The following is an 18,991-nucleotide window of genomic DNA, read 5'->3' as shown; positions in this document are numbered from 1 at the left end:
AATCTGCCCTTAAGACAAGCAAGGTATACTATACTAAAACAAGCGAAGATTTTTATTATATTTTTGAAAGTTAATACATTACTTAACTGCGAATGACCTCACCAATATGGCGGATCTCAGAAGTTAGCCACTTCCGGTCGTGCCCTCAGAAAGCTTGTGATGACCTCACGTAAATGCCGGACTGCTTTTTGAAATTGACAAAACAAACATTTGACAAGGTAAGCTAACGACAGGTGCTTATGCATTTTATCCAGAATTACATTTACATGTAGATCAGCTTCGACACCAGTGTGGCTAATGTAATTTTAGAACCTTTCTTAAGGTTATTTAAGTTATTTCTTGGGTTTTTAAGTTTACAAACGTGCTGCATGTGAAGGCAACTAACGTCAATTGACGAGCAGCTGTTGGGTGCTCGCTAGCTTGGTGGCTCGCCCAGTCAAATAGTTTATGGCGTTTTAAATGAAATATATCCGTTAACTTGTGCTTTCAGTTGGTTTTCCCTCGAAGACAAAAGCTAAGCTAACAGATAACGTCGATTTAACCTGGTAACCTGAATGGTTAAGCTAGCAAAGCAAAGTAGGTCAACAGTAATCGTGTTGTCAGCTAACGTTATCTGTTCCGTTGTCCTGGTTGCGCTCATTAACTGAATTTTACTAGCTAAGTAACGTGGACTAAAAAGTTGTGAGATCTATGTTAGTGGAAACGACACGTTAGGGGGAATGCTTGTGTTGCTGTGTCCTATTCTCGACGAGCTCTTTAACTGACAAATCATTTTCTGACATTGAGTGTTTGGAACAGTAGTTTTCTGTTCGCCTATTGTAGATTACAGGAAAAACTAATCAGCTAATCGAATAATCCAGTCAGCATGAGCATAGCTAGTGGGATGGTTTCTCTCTCGCACCCCTTGCCCTGACAGGTGTCCAAAGGGAGAGGCTAACATGGCAGAGAGGGTGGCGGAGATGGAGGAAGACAACATTGGCGATCTCCCAGCCGGAGAGGATGACAACGACTCAGACAGAGACGAAGGTGACGAGCTGTTTGCTTGGATGGTAAATGACAATATGGACGAGGACGAGGATGATGATGATGAAGAAGTGGAGGATGAACAGCCCCTGGACACTGAAGCATCTGAATCTTTTGAGTTGGATACCCCAGCTGAACGCAGTGGTCACATAGCAGTAGTTGACAGAAACATCATGTACGTGTGGGGTGGATACAAGGTGAGGAGATAATTAACTGCATCTCCTAAAAACTGTAATGTCGTGATGATTTTTCCCCTCCTCTGGCATACTTACTAAAATCACATTTTATTCCTCCCCCCTCTCTGTACAAGAATGCTCAAAACCACGGATTTTTTGACTTGTACCTGCCGAAAAACGAAATCTGGACATACAATATGGAGTCAGCAGTATGGTAATAGCTGCTACATTTAAGACGCACATTGATATCAATGCCATCATCTTAAATTTATGCCATTTGTTCTCATGCTAGACAAATTATTGTTCATAGGACAAAGCATATAGCTGGAGGTAACCTACACACATCCATGTCAGGCAGCTGTGGGGTGTGTGTTGACGGAGTCCTCTACCTATTTGGCGGGCATCACGCCAGGGGAAACACAAACAGGGTATGGTGTGTGTTGCATTGAGCACATATCTTAACAGCTTCTCATTTTCAAATGATTACATTGCATAAAAGCCCTTGAGGCGCATCAGCCTTCTACTGACGATCACCTCCTGTATTCTCTGCTGTGCTTTGCAGATCTACCGCCTGCCCCTGAGAGCTCCCAGCCTCATCTGGGAGGAAATGAGGGATCTGAAAGGACTTCCTCCATCCTGCAAGGACAAGCTTGGCTGCTGGGTTCAAAAGAACAGGCGAGGAGATTACCAAGTTTTCTCATGCTTGAATAAACATTTCAAATTTCCTCTAGAAAGTGGTAGCATGCTAATGAATTTCAGTAAGTACTCTTCATTGATAAGTGAGCTCCCAGTTCTCCATTGATAAGCTTCAGTGTCCCAAATTTACAATCTGTGCGGTTTTCGCTTCTTTTCCACTTTTACATGCGTAATTATGACAAGAATCTTTTGAGATAAATGGACTTATTGCTTTTTATTTACAGATATAAGGATTTACAAACCTCCATAAATGATTTCATCAGTGAACTAAAACAGAATTTTTCAAGTATTGAATGAAATGAAATGAAATTCAACATTAAAACTTTGGCACAGTTCGTGTTATTGTGGCCATCCAGAATGGAGTTTCAGCCATGTGGTTGTGTTGAATATAGTTTGGGTGATAAGTAATTTTTTTTCTGATATTGTTTCCATAGACTTATTTTCTTTGGGGGCTACGGCTACGCAGCAAAAGGGCCTTATCGAGGGACTTTTGAATACGATGAATCGTCCTCACAGGTCTGTAAACAAAACTCTTTTCCCCATGATTAACTTTGACTTCAAATACTGCTTTTAATCATATTTCTAAATTTTATAAGTTTAGAAGAAAATCTGTGTCTTTAGCAGAGAATCTACTTATGATTTATAACATCTGATATATATATTTTTTTCTCCCCAATGCAGTGGGACAGCCCTAGGCGAGGCTGGAACAACCACATCCATATCTTGGACCTGGAAACATCTACATGGAGTCAGCCCATCACCACGGTAAAAACATATGCACAAACACTACCAGTTTATCTCACACCACTCGCATACATACATGCACGTGTAAAGCACAGCCCCTCCACTTTTCATCCATTATTTTGCCAGAAATATGATGACTCTAACACAGAAAAGTGTATGACATTATCCGTTTCTCTATATTGGTATGGCCTGATGGCAGGGAAACACCCCATCACCCAGAGCCGCTCATGCTTGTGCCACAATTGGTAACAGAGGCTACGTGTTTGGGGGACGATACAAGGTATGGAAAATTAACAAAAAAAATACAAGATGTTTATCTGTTTAGCCTCTTTGCTGTGAATTTCTGTCATACGTTTGGTATCAATTGCCTGTTCAAAGTGCGGTTACATTTGTGTATTTCTTCTGTTGTAAAACTCCCGTCTCCTTTGGTCTACAGAACTACAGACTAAATGACCTGTACTACATTGACCTGGACACGTGGGAGTGGCATGAAATGTAAGTGTTATTTTCATTTACATGAATCTCACTACAGAATCTTTGAACCTTGGAAGTGCTCTTATAAGCCTAAATATTAGAAAAACCTTTGGAAACTTACAAAAGGTTCTCCTCTTGCATGCATCAAAAATTACCCACCTTATTCCAGTGGTTCATGTCCCACCCTTGAGTGTTCTCTCATTTGTATTTTTCTTGCCTCCCCACTGACCCTCTGTGCTTTGTTGTAGGAGTGTTCCTCAGCAGGGTCCCGTAGGCCGGTCCTGGCATTCATTCACTCCTGTGTCACCAGACCACATTTTCTTATTTGGAGGTTTCACCACAGACAGACAGACACTGAGTGAGTCTGACGCTCTGTTCTAAGAGAGTAATCTTAGCTGCCCCAAAATGGTTGCTTGACTCGAGACGACACCGTCTGTTTTTCAGGTGATGCTTGGCTGTACTATGTGAGCAAAAACGAATGGAAGCCCTTCAAACACAGTCACGTAGAGAGGCCGAGGTATTTCTCTCATCTTACCGCAAAAACTGGTGTGATTGTGGATTATTTTTTCACGCTCATTTGTGTGTATGTTTGTGAGAGCATGTAGACAGGTCTTGACACTGTGCTGTGTTTCAGGCTGTGGCACACAGCATGCTCCGGTCCTGATGGGGAAGTGTTTGTGTTCGGAGGGTGTGCCAACAACCTGTTGTCTCATCAAAGAGCTGTAAGACTCGAGTCTTATCTTAACATAGCTTATTTTTATACATACCTTAAAAACTTTTCTGCTGACCTTGACTCTTTTTTTTTTTTAAATTTTGATAGGCACACAGCAATGAGTTACTGGTTTTCAACGTTCAGCCCAAATCACTAGTTCGGTGAGTGTGTGCAGATTGAAGACGATGCTCTACAACAGAGACTTTTACACCCGGAAATGAAATTATCTCTTTTTAATTATTTTGCGCTTGTATATGTCTCCACTCTCCAGGTTCTGTATGGAGGCCGTTCTGCAGCACAGGGAGCGTTTGTCCAGTTACTGGGACTGCTTGCCTAAACACCTCCTGCACAGCCTCAAACTGAGAATGGCCCGTGTCAACACACTGGGCTCATAGGCTGAAAGGACGCAATCGATCCACTTCAGGGGATGGCAGGCAAAGTTGTACGTATGGATGAGATGAGCAGGTAGTCCTATTAGAGTAGCGGAGTTTAATGTGTGTGGACACTTGCAAAAAAAGATCTCTAAGCAATAGTGAACAGCTATGGGGCTGCTGGAAAAAGGTCCTCACTGGCACACAAAAAGCTGTCAATGATCTTATTGGTGAAGCTCTTGCAAAGCCAGTGGAACCTTTTAGTGAAGTAGTAGTGCATGTGATGCACAGCATACGAGAGAGAGAGCGGGAGCCCCACACCACCTTTGAGTTAGTTTTTGTTCCGCACTCGTGGCTTAGCACAATTACTAAGGACTCCATTTATCATCTTCTGAAAAGCTAAAATTTAGGAACAATGTGAGAAAATGCATTGTGAGGCTGGTGGGGGTGGAATATTGTTCGGAGAGGGGCAGACCTTTGGGTGTAACTAAAAGTCAAAGGGAGACTTCCGATCCTTTTAAAGTGAGTTTTCCCCTGTTCTTCATCAAAATTTTAATCAACTTAAAATATGTTTCTGATGTCTTAACATAAAATTCAAGGGTGTGAGGCCAAAACAGATTTGTTTTAATCATGCTTTTTCTGGCAGGAGTCTGTTGCTCTAATGGTTCCTATAATTTAACGTTTGGCACAATATTCAGTACAGATGCTTACTAGACCTTGAATAGTTCTGACAGACCTTAAAAACCTCATGCTTTGTTGCCCAACACTTACCTACTCTCAAGCTTTGTGAGTGTGTATATACATATGAATGCACACACACACATATACTTGAGTAATTTATATTTGCGAGGGGCGTGTGGGTTCTTTGTTCTGAAAGTGGCTTTTAAAGCCTTTAAATTGTCTTGAGTGGCTCCTGTAGCATTTTAATTTTATTTTACCAACAAGTTAAAATACTGTGAGTGTATTGGATGTTGAGTCACATTGCACTGAACTGCCTCATGTCAGTAGGGCTTTGTTTGTATTTGCCAGGTTTGCACAATGTTCATGCGGTGTTTTTTTTTTATTATTGTAGAAGACAATGCATACTGTTAATTTGTTCTAAAAGAATAAATACACATACAAGATGTGTTCAGTCCAGCTTTGTTAATGTTCTGTGTCTTCATTTCAAACAAATACAGTCAGTCTGTAGAATTAAAATGATTCATATCATTCACACTGACCATCAGATCTGAACCAGTCACTACTGGAATTGTAGAAGTCAGCAGAGTCCCACTGAAATGATGAAAAACTGAATCCGGCTGTGGTCAGCTCTGCATTCACTTGCCTCTCATTTCTTCTTGGCAGCCAGCAGGTTTGGAGCAGACACTTTAACTTTCCCAGGCACGTTTCTGAATAGATCAGCATCCTGCAGCACAGGATGACATAAGATGGGACACAGTTTGAATTGTCACGTAAAGACAAACAAATTAATCAATAATCATTAGTTGCTTCCCTTATCATCAGCCGAATTACAAACATTGATGAGGGTTTATATTGGGACGGAAATCATCTTGCAGAGTGGTGCACAGATTACATCCTGCTACTATATTTATTTATTCATTGGTTTATAGACTTCTTCTTGTTCAAGTGTAGCACAGGGAACTGTGTTGACAAGAAATGATAGTGAAAATTGGATTTTACTGAAGACAGATAACAGAAACTTAAAATGCAGTTAACTTCTTTACCTTGACGCTGCGGAACAGGTCTTTCTCTCTGTTTGACGTGTCTTTGGCTTTCGTAAAGCTGAGGACTGCAGTGCGTGCAGCTGGTAGGAGGACAAAAAAAAAAGAAATAACACTGTTGGTTTAAAAAAAAACAAAAGCCGGCTTTGCTAATATTACAGCAGAACAGTTTTCCTACCTTTTCCTTTCTTCTGAGAACCTGGTGTCAGTTTCACTTTGTGTCTGTGGAAAACAGATGACTCATTTAGCCCCTGCACTACTTTGTTCTTCACTTTGTGTCTTGCACACACACACACACAAAGGTTAACTGCACGTACTTGTAGTTGGAGAGGGCAGTGTATGGAGCACAGACTGGCACAGCGAACAGCAACACGTCTTCAGGATGAGGCTGGCCTGTCAGAGAGGTGAGCAGGTCCTCTGCTTCCTGAGGCAACACAAAGGAAATCTCAAGTTAGACTAACACAGCAGAGAACCTGCTGTTGGGTTTAAAGAAAAAATGCTGAATTAACATGCATTTATCCCCAAGATATTCTTTAAATTATTAAAAAAAAAAATAAAATACATATCAAAGAGTGACTCATGATTTCATTTTTAGTTTTTCCTTTATGCTATTTATCCACCTCTGCTCCAGGGTTGTCCTGGTCCACATCATCTTCCTGAAAGTGAGAACAGCATTTATGATGAATATACATACAATACAGACAAAACGGAAAATATGTATGCATATTTAATTCATACTATTGTTAATCAGTATTAGATTTGTGAAGCGTGTCTTGCACCTTTTCCTCCGGTTCAGCGGTACCTCCCTCCTCTCCTCTCTCCTCAGTATCCTCCCCTCCGGCCGTCTGCTCGGGTTTACTTGCTGCTGTCTCCACATTACGAGGCTTCTGGGGTGGTTTCTGAGAGGCTGGTTTCCTGACCGGTTCTTCTTTCCCCTTCCCCTTCTTGCCTTTCTTCCCCTTATCCTTCTCATCCTTGGCGGAACCAGCTGACTAAGGAAGAAAAGCCGTTGTACTGTTATTTATTGTGTCAGTCTCAAGGACTGTGTGGGCCTGCAATGCAGTTACCACTTGGGAGTTGGAGCTGGAGCGATGACACAGTGCAGTACATAGCCATACTGTGTGCTGAAGGTCTTTTGTTTTTCCATCCTCACCCCGAGCAGCTGCATCCTCAGCTCCCTGTCTTCTTCATCCTGGTCTTTGTACTTCTCTTTTATCTTTTTTAACTTGTTCTGTAGTGACAACAGGGAAGAAATAACAAAGACTGAAGTATCAGATCACGTTTAAGGTTTGAGACTGATCCCTCAAATGAACTCATCATGACATGTAACACGACTGTGATGTTATTTCAGTTATGTCTGGAATAAGTCTTACCTTTTTCTAAGTAGCATTTGATACTGTAAAATCAATTTTGTAATTTGGGACAGAAATTACAGCATTCTTTGAACTGCTTTTTCTTTACCTTTTGCCCACTGTCATATAATAACATTTGATCATATATCAGCATGATAAAAGTTAACTAAAACTATCTTTAGGAAAAAACATGGAGGGGGTTTATGACCTGCACTGGACCCGGCCACCAGGGGGCGACTGATTGTTTTGGCTTCATTTTTTGTTGAGCTTTTATGTAGGATTTTATATTTCTCTTCTAAATTGTAATTTTTTTTTGAATTTGTGAATTTGAACCGATTTGGACACTCAAAAGCATGATGCATTTTTGAAGGTACTGTAATATGTCCCTCGGACGAGAACATCTTCACCCTTACCCTTTGGCCTCTCTTCAGTGGCTGCTGGGAGGAGCCTCCTCCACCTCTGGATCCCTGATTGACTGCTGATCCACCAGATGAAACCTCAGTGTCACAACCTTCCTGCTTCTGCTTCTTCTTCTTTTCATCTCTACAGACAAAAAACATATTAAACCAATGACTCGCCGATTAGAAATGTTTTTTGTTTTTTTTTAAACTGACCAAACGTCTCAACCTGTTGCTGAAAGCCTCAATATTTTGTGTTACAAGGAAGAAGTAAAGGGTTAACTAAGTAATTTATTCCATTCATTCACCTTCTCTGTTTGGCAGTCATGTGTTTCTTCCCCTGCAAGTCTGCCTCAGCCTGAAGAGAAACAAATTAATTAACATTAGTATGAAGGGTTACACCTTTATGATTTTTACTTGAAATTGCTTTAATGTGTACGGCCCAATATGATGACCTAATATGATTACCTGAGTGGTCACTTCCTTTTTGAAACCAGGGTTCTGAGTGCTTCGAGAAATAAGGAGGCATCATTTCATTAAGTACCGTTAACTGTCATGTGCTATTATAGTGTTTGAAGTAGCAGCAGTGGAAACATTACCTGCTGGGCTGTAAATGAGAGAGGGAGATGGTCGTGTCCGGAAAGCTGAACTCTTCACTCTCTTCATTCTCCATCTCCTCTTCATCATCACTGTCTTCATCTCTCCCTTCTTCTACCGTTTCCTCCATGTTGTCTTCCTCGGGAACAGCAGCCAGTTCACTACTCCCACCATCATCCCCCCCAGCCATCTTTTCCATCTCTCCTTCTCCCGCTCTTTCCTCACTCTGATCTTCATTGCTGCTGTCATCACCTGTAGCCGCAGATGCCATCAAAGTTACAACGCTTGAAGTTGCTATTGCACATTTGGTAAATTAAGTCAGATTTTATGTTCCTGCTACCTATCAGCTCCTCTCCCTCCTCCTTCAACAGCTCAGCAGTTGTGGACGAGACCTCCTCCATTTCCTCCTCCACAGTCTTCACCTTTCTCTCCCCGCGGTGCCGAAACACACTCTGCTCATCAACCTGCACAGAGACAAACATGAAACTTAACTGCTTAAAGAGGACCAAAAAAAAACAAAAAAAAGAGTTAAATTGTGCTTATGATGGTATTTTACCTTGAAGAGGAATCCGAAGCCCATAATCAAGTAAGAAGGTGGCAGGAAGTTTTTCTTTCCTGGTGAGAAATAGATCAGACATCAGACATCTTCTCACTTTTACCTCTTTGGTGCCTTAGAAAATGTATAAATGTTAAATTTTAGCATGTCATACCTCTGATCATGAAACTTCCAGTGGTCAGGTACTCTCCAGTGGGAGCTGTCTTAGACACCTGAACAAAAATATTAGACATAACTCTGCTTATGAATAATGAATAGTGCAAACATTTTCACTAAATCAAAGCCACAATATGCTTATTTTGCTGCTGGCAGTGTATTTTCGGTGTATTTTCACTTCCCCAAGTCCCAACACACTCACATTAGATCTCAAAGACACCACAGTGTGAATGTAAAAGCGTAACTGAGCTCATGCACGAACATCATTTATACAATCACGTGTTTCTCAAAGTGGTGAGACTCGCACCATCGTTGCTTGTGAACAACTGAGGCCCCTTTCATACTCAATCACAAAGCCATCAAAACAGTCTTTCGCTGCCCCTGTCCCCACTTGTTTGAAACATATCGCCGAGGATGCTTAGAGTAAGCATATATATGCACAAAAATCAGACAAGTTGCTGACGTGAAACATGACTGTCTTTGTACTGTTTTCAAGTAGAGCAGATGTAAAAATGCATTAGGAAATGATTACACTGCGTTTACGCTTCACACAGCGTCGTCCCCTCTTTTTTGGAATTTGTATTTACAACTGTGACAAGCAAGCATATTTAGTTGCCAAATAACAATGGCTCACCTGATGATGATGAACCCACCAGGCACTGGTGATGATCTTGGCATCCCAAGCAGCGCTGTAACAAACAGCCATAGTGCCAGCTTCCGTCAGGGTACGAGGAGGGATGGGGTCGCCTGGAGCAGAAAAATGACAGTGAGGGAGAGAAAAGGTCAAGAATCTTTACCAACTGACAGAGTGAGAGAACGAGAAAGCACACGGTTTACCTGAGGGGTTTTTGATGACACAGCTAGTCGCACCATGGAGGTCAGCGTGAACATAGATATCACCTGACAAAATAAAAGGTGCACACCAGGGCATGAACAAGCTCAGCTGTGATGTTATTATTATCGTTATAGTTGTATTATTTTAAAATGTGGGTGTTTATGGGTTTCAATGCATTCATTACCTGCCCGCAGGTAGCGTTTGACGATCATCTCATTCTGCTGCTGATCCCTTCCTGCGATGACCAGATAATTCTCTGAGCTGATGAACCACAAGAACTTCTCAAACCTGCCAAAAGGGAAGAAACATTTAAGAGAACAAAGAGAATTTCAAACTCTGAATGTGTATTTGTATATGTGTGTCTTACCAATAGACCTTTCTGGCCTTCTGAATGGTGGTCACAGTCTGAACCTCTTTAAGTGTTTTCTGTGTTTTTTTCTCTGCAGATTTCATAGCCTTGAATGACATGAAAATAAAGACATTTAACTGCATACAGAAGTACTGAGGCCACCTTTAGCCCTAACTATTTTCTTTACCTTAAACCTCAGTGTAGAATAAAACAGCTTTCTTACCTTATCTGCTGCTTCAATGGTTTTATGTTCCTTCTTTTCAGCAGTCCGTTTGTTGTCATAGTATCTTGAAAAAAGCACAACCGACACTGTAAAAACAACAGTTGTGACTTTCCCCACATAACGCTCAATTGTATGTCAGAAGGATAAAATATCAACCTACTTTTTGGCATTGGCATAAGCTGATAGGGCCAGATCCACATCCACAAGCATGGGCTTATTCCTTTGTAGCTTCTTGTTCTGTCCTTTGTCTTTATTCTTATTTTTCTTTCCTTTTCCCTCAACCACATCTTTTTTCTCCTCCTCTTCTTCCTGGCCCTCCTCAGATATATATGGATTCCTAGAGGAGAAAAGACACACGTGAGCAAATGAGGGGGGCAGATTGGTCTGTGGTGCTTCACTTTCTGCAGCAGTGATTGTCTTACTTTAAAAGCATGGTGATGTGGTTGGTCTGCAGCTTCAGCTCCTTGATGGCGCAGGCCACAGGGTCCCCGGCATCTTGTGCTTCTTTCACAATAATGCCAATCTCGGTCCAGTCCACCTGATTGGCCAGTGCACTGCGCACCACCTGCAGCGCTCTCTCTACCACAGGCAAGTTCATCTCCACCAGTTCACCCTTTACTCTGTCCATCTCCTGCAAAGATTTCTTGCTTATGTATTTCTCCCACGTCAAGTTAAACTGGCTTTCACATTTGCATTAGTTTAATTACATTAGTTAATTAAAAACATGGGAAAGCAGATGGCCATGTGGAGGGTTTTTACAGCACACAAAACTAAAAGTCATCACTACCACTGACCTGTGCTTGGTGTAAAGCCTCCAGTCGCTGCTCATGGTCCCTCTTAACATTTTCCAACTTCTTCAGGGCCTGTTTCTCCTGCTGCAAGGCCTTCATGTCAATCTTCTGACTCTCCATCTTGGAAAAGAACTCATCCACAGCCTGAGTGAGAGGATCACATTGGATTCACATTACTTTCTTGTAAAAAAGGGTGAATTCATATTCTAATGAAGGATCGATATTCTCTCCTGTACAAGACATCAAGAAATAAAAATAAATTAATTGCCATGCTAATGCACACCTTGTCAAAAGTTTCAAACTCCAAATAGGGGCACTTTGCATGTTGGGCAAAGAGAAATGGATGGAATTCATCATATCTGAAAGTAAACATCATAAATTAGTCATAACATAAATAACCGACAGGAAAACAATTATTTATAGTTTCACCTCTGTGACAAATTGTGTGTTAAACAAAATAGGACATACGTGAGCAGTTCTTCACTGGGTTTGCCAGGAGTTACACTTGGTTTCTTCTCACTCTTTTGAATAATGTAACCCTTGATTAAAACAAAGCAGCATATTGTAAATATAACAGATCTGGTAAAAAGTTTTCTCTCGATATAAAATGCTAATGCTTCTAAAAAAAAAAATACCTATGTGTCTTAATTGTTGCTTAGATATCTTACTTTGCCGCTGAAGTTCTCAGTTTTTTCCATGTACGTTTCTGCAATCTGCAGGGCTTCCAAGATTTTAGGTGCAACTGGAAAAGCAGCCAGAACAAATATTGTATTTACAGATTTACATAAGAGATTTACAGAAAACCATTATTATAAATAAATAAATACAATCTAAAACTGGAACCACTACTTTCATTAGTCTCTTACTGCAATAAACCACACTTGAAATGCTCTACTGTACCGTTGGCAGCATCAACTTTGACAGAGCCGGGCAGTCCCGCCTCCATCAAACTGTGTTCAATCAGTGTGGCTCCATAGGCTGGAAAGATGTTTGGAAAGGGATAAAAAAACATCGGGAGTCTGTTTAATTAAATGATCCAAAAAAGGCTTAAGACATATAAACTGAAGAAAAAGTTGGGTGTATCTGTTAAAGTTTGACAATTCAAAACTCTGCCTGGCTACTTACGGAGATGAGGGTTCAGGACCCTTTTCACTTGATCCCCATTCTGGGCTTTGCTGAGGATTTCAGTCAGTCTACATAAAAGGAGTATTAATAGAGAATTAATTTTCACTGATATAAGAGTAATGTATGCTATGTTTCTTAAATTCTGATGGATGTCAATTTGGCTCACAAACTCAACAAGCACATGTAAATAAGTGGTTACCGCTCTAAACTGATAAGAGGTTCAGGCGGTCGGGCGCTCTCCACAGGGTACCGCTCTCTAACAGCAATCTTAACATCCTCTGCCTCTGCTGTACGAAACCGCAGCAGATTCAGGATGGTGTACTCATGGTCTGCAAGAATGATGTTACCCTGAAGACGGATATGGACAGACAATGAAATACACACAAACACAAACATTGGCATGCATCAATGTCATGGATCAGCATGACCTGAACAGCAAGGGATGTTACATGTAAGTCTTAACACACAACATCTCCCAGTGTTTTCTCACCCTGTCATACAGTTCAACAATCAGGTGGTAGGCAGCCTCATCTGAGCCAAACTGGATGTCAACAATCCTGTCAATCCCAAGCTGCTTAACTTGGGTCAACCGCCGCGTCTTCAGGTGTTTTCGACACTATGGATGAAGTTATTTTAAAATTTCAGTTCCAACATATACTGATCTAATACAGGGATTATGGGAAAGGGTAAAATATATTGACGCAAATCTAAAATCTGGACAAAGGAAAAAATGAAGTAATCTATCAAACTGTCTGGTTGATGTTCATCACACTGGACTTCAAAGAAACAAGCATTTACAGTATATGGAAGCTAATAATTCGGTTAAAATTGTAATAAACAACAAGATGTTCTTACTTTCATTGCAAAGCCCGAAGGCATCATGTTCTTGGGCCATTCAAAGTCTGTAGAGTGAATACGAGTCCCAGACTCGATCAGGAGAACAGCTTTGCTGTCAGGCCTAACACAACAACATGACAGTTATACACATTGACTGACAGTGAAAAGTATAAAAAGTATATTTACTCAAGTAGAGGTACTTGTACCTTACTTGAGTATTTCAGTTACTTGCTACTTTATAATTCTACTGACATTTCAGAGAAAAATACTGTATTGTAATGCAGCTTAGACATAAATGTGTCCAAAATAATCGTCAAATAACATAGTATACTGTAACATAATATAATAATGTAACATTGACAGAACCAGTTTGCTGCATAATGCATACTTAATCATATTAGGGGTAACATTTAACGAGAATTAAATTAAATTAAGTTAAAATCAAAATGTTGAATACATGGATTTTATGTAATGGAGCACTTTCATATCCTGATATCGCTACTTTATTTAAAACGCTTTTTCATGCTGAATGAAAAACCATTGCAATCAAAGTTCTGGAATAAAGTTTTCAAACTGTTCTTACTTTTGTAGACGGATGAGATACGTCTTATTGTCGATGTCATACACGTTGTTTACTCTCATGCCAATGTAGCTGCGAAAAAACGAGGCAAAATAAATAAATGGCTGGTCAACATCTGTTGACAAATGCACTTTAACCGTGTTTAGTTAGCTTAGCAACTCGGCTAAACTCAGTAACACATAACACGTACTTGGCATTGATCTCGGCGATGACCGCCCTGATATCCACAGTGGTGAATCTTGTTTTCATGGTAGCAAACGGCTGACTGCAGTTGGGAAAAAAAGAGGTAAACAGTGAAAGTAATTCACATTTCTAGTGCAACAGCAGCAAGGAAATCATGTCGGGGACTTCTGGACATGCGCACAAATTTCATTTCTACGGAAGCCGACGTGGGGCTAAAATAGGCAGGTACACGCCTTTTAGATACGTACTGAATGCACTGATTGTGTATGGGGTGCACTGGTGCCTGGTAACCTTGTGCTGTGACATGAATCCAATGGACCAGCCGCTGTGCTCTTATTAAGCTCATGGTCGGCTCTTAGGAATTAGATATGCACTAATGATGCACTACTCAAACTGGCTTATTGGCGTAAAAAACAGGGCAAGCCTTCGAAATGCATGCAAAATACCACCCAACTCCGACTGTAACAATAGAGGAAATATTGTGGACGTGCGGAATAACAATCCGCTGCCTAACGAAAAGACATCCGAGTTAATGGTCACCACACACCTCTGGAAAAAAGGTAAGGAGGTGAATTATGCGGTTCTAAAGACATTGTCGCGTCAAATATCAGGGCCCGCAGCGAATAATTCTGCTTGACTGGCATTTTTTCTTACACGGCAGGGTAAACTGTGTCGTGTTGCTGCTTTAAATGCAGAATATTGTCAGCGGCGCGGACAGAGACTGTCAAACATTCACCGGGAATCTCTCCGTTACCGCCTCAGGTCAGAGTGGAGGGCGAAGGCGTGCTCCGTTACCAAGGCAACGGTCAGCTAACAGCGCTGGCTAGCTAGCAGGGCTAACGTAAGCTAGCACCCATAAGACAAGTTCGCGTCCTTTTGACACGTCAATACGCTAAAAAAAATAACATTTTACAGCCGTACATTGAAATGTACGGCCCAGATACGTGTGTTATGGATACTCGTCTTACATGCGGCGGCTAAGACTCAAAGGAATGCATTGTAAGTTGTGAGTTAACTGCCGATCAGAGTAATGACAGGTCCTCCGGGAGGTCGCACGTCGTTGAGGTTTCTCTCCAAACATTTCTTTCTTATGTTTGCTAGCTGTTGCGGACAGTAGCTGAATACATACGTAGTTTTAACCATTATAAACACGTTGCAGTTTTGACTGTTATAATCATGTTTTCGTTTATTTGTCCGTGACGCCGTTCTTACCTGTCATTAACTGGCCGGTGTTCAAAGATTACATAGTTTAAGGATGTATTGTCTCTTGTTGCACTGTTGGTCGAAAACTAAACCAGCAGACAAATCAATATGGATCTTCCAACAGTGAAACAGAAAATCACGATTCTCTGTCATGGGCTTTAGTGACCAAACACAGGGTTTCCCCGCTGATTGTGCAGACTTGTTATTCTCTTCTTCGGCAACTTACAAACTTCTGCTGATATGCATATGGTAATGTGGTAATATTACAGAAATGTACTCATGCAAAATGTTCCCTTTTATCAGTCTTTGTCTTCCTTTTTTTTTATTATTGTGCAGGCTACAAATTAATAAAGAAAATCGGAGAGGGCACATTTTCAGAGGTGCTGAAAACTCAGAGCCTTAAAGATGGGAAGTTCTACGCATGTAAAACAATGAAGCAGACAATTAATAGGTGTGTATTGTGCAACAAAATGTCCTGTGTACAGGCTCGTAGTGGTGCACATGCACCGTACTCTGTTGTGTATGGACCTTTGAAACTTGAGTCAGCTGTTTGACACTCCTTTGCTTTAAGTATCCTATTAGATGTCAGCTTACTCTGCCTTTGACCTTGTAGTGATGAGGTTACAATAGATGTCACTGCTTGAAGTATGAGTTGTCTGTGCATGACCGTGTCCTTTGAATCTGTCCTATCGTTTGCTTTATTAAATTGTTACAGAAGTAGATATGCATTACATTACGGTCATATAAAACTGTGAAAATTAAAGTGACCCACTGGTCTTCATCCTCACAGCAAAATTTTTCAGGTGAAGTAAGCGGACATGCATTTTCACAATACATTTAAATATACACCTTTTAAATAAAATGTGCCAATGCTGTGTGTTCTCTGTCATCAAGCCTGGAGCAGGCCAACAACCTGCGGGAAGTCCAGGCAATGAAGAGACTGAGCCCTCATGCAAATATCATCCAGCTGCATGAACTGATTTTGTGAGTATTGAAGTGTCATCTGTTGTTAAGTGATTGTATTGCCTCAAGCTAGTTTTATGTGGCAGATTATATTAATCTAACAAAATGTTTCAGTGACAAAGAAACTGGAACTGTGTCTCTGATTTGTGAGCTGATGGAGATGAACATCTATGAGCTCATACAAGGTAAGTCTGCAAGTATAACAAGCATTTAATAAGTCATTATAAGGGTGAGCTGGTAAGATGAAAATCTCATCTTTCTGCAAAGCTTTGGGTGAATTATGTCCCGTCATGTTATTCCTTGCAGGACGGGAAACGCCACTACCTGACCATACAATAAAGCTCTACATGTACCAGCTTTGCAAGTCACTTGAACACATGCACAGGTAATCATGAAAGTGCTTCACTTCACATGAATAAATAAATAAAACACTACATTTTGTATATTCACAATGTTTTCCCCAATGTGTCTCTGTTTTTGAACAGCTGTGGGATCTTTCACAGAGATGTGAAGCCAGAGAACATCCTCATCAAAGTGAGATGCATCATTCTCACAATTTGCTTTACAGAAAGACAACAAAATCTGGTTCTGAGTCATACTCATTTTAAAATTTATTTTGCAGCAAAATGGTCTGAAGCTTGGCGACTTCGGCTCGTGTCGGAGTGTGTACTCCAAACCCCCGCACACAGAGTATATCTCCACGCGCTGGTACAGAGCCCCAGAGTGCCTCCTCACCGATGGGTACTACAGCTTAAAGATGGACATCTGGAGTGCCGGTTGTGTCTTCTTCGAGATAATGAGGTACCTCTGCAGATGAAGGGCGCAACATTTTCACCTGAAGTTCTTAAACGAGACAATAATTAATGAGTTCATAACACATGATTGGTTTTACTTAATCACATGAATAATTACAACATAACATTTATGTGTGAATTTAGCTTTTGCTATTTGTCTGCCACCGCAGGCTTGACAAATGTCAGACACATGATGTGTGAAAATCTTTGTTGTGGAAGTCAGAATGTCGTAAACTTGTGTGTTTCAGTTTGAATCCTCTCTTCCCTGGAACTAATGAGTTGGACCAGGTTTCCAAGATTCACAATGTGCTGGGGACGCCAGATCCAAGCATCCTCCAAAAGTTCAAACAGTAGGCGCTCCTCCTTAAGATATGTTGTCTTTGTTACAGAAGCTGTACACATAAATTGCCACCATGTTTGTATGCTTAGAAAACAAGACTTATTTTTTTTTTAATGTCTCTCAGGTCTAGAGCAATGCATTTCAACTTCGCCCCTAAGAAAGGCACCGGTATTTCACGCTTAATCCCTAGCTGCCCGGCTCCAGCTCTGTCATTGCTCTATCAGATGCTTGCCTATGACCCCGATGAACGCATCACTGCAGAAACATCCCTGCGGCACACATACTTTAGGGAAATCAGGTAGGCCATGCAAATAGGGAACGATTCCTTGCAACTTTTGAATCAAATTTGCTTGACATAAATTCCCAGGATTTTATTTTTATATAATAATGTCCTGTCATTTATAATAGAAGTCTTGCTTTTTATCTCCAAGGCTGGCAGAGAAGAAAGCGGAGACTCTTCACAGACTTTCTGGGACTATAGATGGAGTGGAAAGTAGTGGGACACACGGCTCCTTGGACCACATGTGGCGTCCAGCCAGACTTGGCAAACAGCTGAGGGGAAGACACACAAGGCAAACACCTTTGCTGAGCGTAAGCCTATTTTCTGCAGATCAACATTAAAGTTAATTAAAGTGAAACGTCCAGTATGAATACAACCGATACCATCGTCATTTTTCTTCTTCAGCACAACATGAAGCATGCAGCAGAGCCCCTCGTCAGACGGAACATCCCGCATTATCCTGCAGAGCTGCCCAAGCTCAACATGGTCGTACCAGGACCACAGATCTCCTCCACTGTGCCTACATTTACTGTCACCCACCGAGGCACACTGCCAGCCATCACATCGAAAAAGTGCCAGTCACGGTTGGTCAAGGTAAATGCAATAGTGCTACTCAGACATGAGGCTTTTCACATTTTCGATCTGTGAAATTAAGCAAAACACATCTGACAGGTTTGGTTTAAGCATCAAGATCTTTTTCAAAAATGCAGAACGAAGGAAAAAAATGAGAAATGTCAAACCAGGGTGTCTTTCATCAAAAGGCTTTGATTTGGCATTCATGTTGCATTTCCTCCCTTCACAGCCCCGCGATGAGTCACGCCATGCAGCTTTCAAGACCTACTACATGCCACCTCTGGATAGGAAACACGGAGGATACTGAGCGCCAAAAACACTAAAGCGATTGATCAAAACTTGCCTGTTAAAACAGGACAGACCCGATTAACTGAGAGGACAATGTTTGGACAGGCCTGATTCTGAAATCCGTAAGGCAACACAACCACGCTTGAGTAAAACAAGACCGCCAAGCCTGTCATTTTACCAGTTATGACTGCTACACCAAACTGTTTAACCCTCACTTTTATGACAAAATTCAATGTGATATCATATAAACAATCTGTCATTATGTTGGATTGAGAGTGTAGTGTAGTCATGAGTTTTTTGTGACCTAGTCAGGTGTTACACCTTCATATCTGTTTAGAAATGTACTTTATTCTGAGCCTATCACACAAGGTAAGCAATAAGACATGTCAGTGTTTACCAGGTGGTTAGTGCCTTTAAAAAAGTAGTCACACCCTTGATAGAACTTGTTCTGGTTGTGTTAATTTTACTACTTTCACTCACAAATGGTTAAATGAGGAAAATACTTGAATGTAAAAGTGGACCCATATCTCTGAGAATGGACATAAGTACAAATACAAGTTGAATGAGATCAGGTGTGACATGAAGGATAAATATGGAGGATCCAACAGCTGATTGAAAACTGTATCCTCTCCATTAAACTGATTTAAGTCC

The 18,991-nt window shown here is 41.0% G+C and overlaps 3 protein-coding genes across 7 annotated transcripts; 2 read left to right on the top strand and 1 right to left on the bottom strand.

Annotated features, from left to right (window-relative positions):
* Positions 1–101: 101 nt before the first annotated feature.
* On the top strand, positions 102–5,333 carry klhdc2 (kelch domain containing 2). 2 transcript variants are annotated; one of them, XM_046411941.1, is made up of 14 exons: positions 102–218; positions 917–1,220; positions 1,334–1,413; positions 1,510–1,627; positions 1,762–1,874; positions 2,330–2,411; positions 2,577–2,660; positions 2,839–2,919; positions 3,076–3,134; positions 3,362–3,471; positions 3,558–3,630; positions 3,748–3,835; positions 3,934–3,986; positions 4,097–5,333. In XM_046411941.1, exons 2-14 carry the CDS (start codon positions 939–941, stop codon positions 4,218–4,220), a joined length of 1,347 nt encoding a protein of 448 aa, XP_046267897.1. In that variant the 5' UTR covers positions 102–218; positions 917–938; the 3' UTR covers positions 4,221–5,333. The 2 variants fall into 2 exon arrangements, with proteins under 2 accessions (XP_046267897.1, XP_046267898.1); XM_046411942.1 differs by lacking the exon at positions 102–218 and adding an exon at positions 226–576.
* LOC124071426 (nuclear export mediator factor NEMF-like) lies at positions 5,321–15,156 on the bottom strand. The gene is made up of 33 exons (XM_046411929.1): positions 15,112–15,156; positions 13,907–13,981; positions 13,720–13,788; positions 13,155–13,257; positions 12,790–12,915; positions 12,499–12,647; positions 12,300–12,367; positions 12,075–12,152; positions 11,843–11,916; positions 11,643–11,713; positions 11,458–11,533; positions 11,178–11,318; positions 10,806–11,014; positions 10,544–10,720; positions 10,384–10,447; positions 10,179–10,267; positions 9,996–10,099; positions 9,814–9,876; positions 9,611–9,723; positions 8,975–9,032; positions 8,821–8,879; positions 8,605–8,728; positions 8,267–8,516; positions 8,136–8,175; positions 7,976–8,025; positions 7,683–7,812; positions 7,071–7,148; positions 6,697–6,909; positions 6,538–6,573; positions 6,235–6,341; positions 6,096–6,139; positions 5,921–6,000; positions 5,321–5,601 (listed from the first exon to the last, which is right to left on the bottom strand). The coding sequence occupies exons 2-33, from the start codon at positions 13,963–13,965 to the stop codon at positions 5,524–5,526; spliced, it is 3,180 nt and encodes a 1,059-aa protein (XP_046267885.1). The 5' UTR covers positions 13,966–13,981; positions 15,112–15,156; the 3' UTR covers positions 5,321–5,523.
* LOC124071429 (MAPK/MAK/MRK overlapping kinase-like) lies at positions 14,147–18,609 on the top strand. Of its 4 annotated transcripts, none has more exons than XM_046411937.1 (12): positions 14,147–14,459; positions 15,439–15,553; positions 15,997–16,086; positions 16,180–16,250; positions 16,372–16,450; positions 16,551–16,599; positions 16,688–16,866; positions 17,108–17,209; positions 17,324–17,497; positions 17,631–17,790; positions 17,885–18,073; positions 18,282–18,609. In XM_046411937.1, the coding sequence occupies exons 1-12, from the start codon at positions 14,276–14,278 to the stop codon at positions 18,357–18,359; spliced, it is 1,470 nt and encodes a 489-aa protein (XP_046267893.1). In that variant the 5' UTR covers positions 14,147–14,275; the 3' UTR covers positions 18,360–18,609. The 4 variants fall into 4 exon arrangements, with proteins under 4 accessions (XP_046267893.1, XP_046267895.1, XP_046267894.1 ...); XM_046411939.1 differs by lacking the exon at positions 14,147–14,459 and adding an exon at positions 14,564–14,740; XM_046411938.1 differs by lacking the exon at positions 14,147–14,459 and adding an exon at positions 14,747–14,898.
* The last annotated feature ends 382 nt before the right edge of the window (positions 18,610–18,991 follow it).

Source organism: Scatophagus argus, chromosome 15 (genome assembly GCF_020382885.2).
Source record: "Scatophagus argus isolate fScaArg1 chromosome 15, fScaArg1.pri, whole genome shotgun sequence".
NCBI lineage: Eukaryota > Metazoa > Chordata > Actinopteri > Scatophagidae > Scatophagus > Scatophagus argus.
The sequence above is the reverse complement of the archived record's forward strand: the minus strand, read 5'-3'. Positions and strand labels throughout refer to the sequence as shown.

Excerpts from the sequence above, each read along its gene's own strand:
- klhdc2 (XM_046411941.1), top strand. The coding sequence starts at position 939 with ATGGCAGAGAGGGTGGCGGAGATGGAGGAAGACAACATTGGCGATCTC. Across the intron at positions 2,920-3,075 it reads TGTTTGGGGGACGATACAAG|AACTACAGACTAAATGACCT; the intron begins GTATGGAAAATT and ends TTTGGTCTACAG. Across the intron at positions 3,987-4,096 it reads CAGCCCAAATCACTAGTTCG|GTTCTGTATGGAGGCCGTTC; the intron begins GTGAGTGTGTGC and ends TCCACTCTCCAG.
- LOC124071426 (XM_046411929.1), bottom strand. The coding sequence starts at position 13,965 with ATGAAAACAAGATTCACCACTGTGGATATCAGGGCGGTCATCGCCGAG. Across the intron at positions 10,100-10,178 it reads AAGGCCAGAAAGGTCTATTG|GTTTGAGAAGTTCTTGTGGT; the intron begins GTAAGACACACA and ends CCCTTTTGGCAG. Across the intron at positions 8,176-8,266 it reads TCTCATTTACAGCCCAGCAG|CACTCAGAACCCTGGTTTCA; the intron begins GTAATGTTTCCA and ends TATTTCTCGAAG.
- LOC124071429 (XM_046411937.1), top strand. The coding sequence starts at position 14,276 with ATGATGCACTACTCAAACTGGCTTATTGGCGTAAAAAACAGGGCAAGC. Across the intron at positions 16,600-16,687 it reads CAGAGAACATCCTCATCAAA|CAAAATGGTCTGAAGCTTGG; the intron begins GTGAGATGCATC and ends TTTATTTTGCAG. Across the intron at positions 17,791-17,884 it reads GGCAAACACCTTTGCTGAGC|CACAACATGAAGCATGCAGC; the intron begins GTAAGCCTATTT and ends TTTCTTCTTCAG.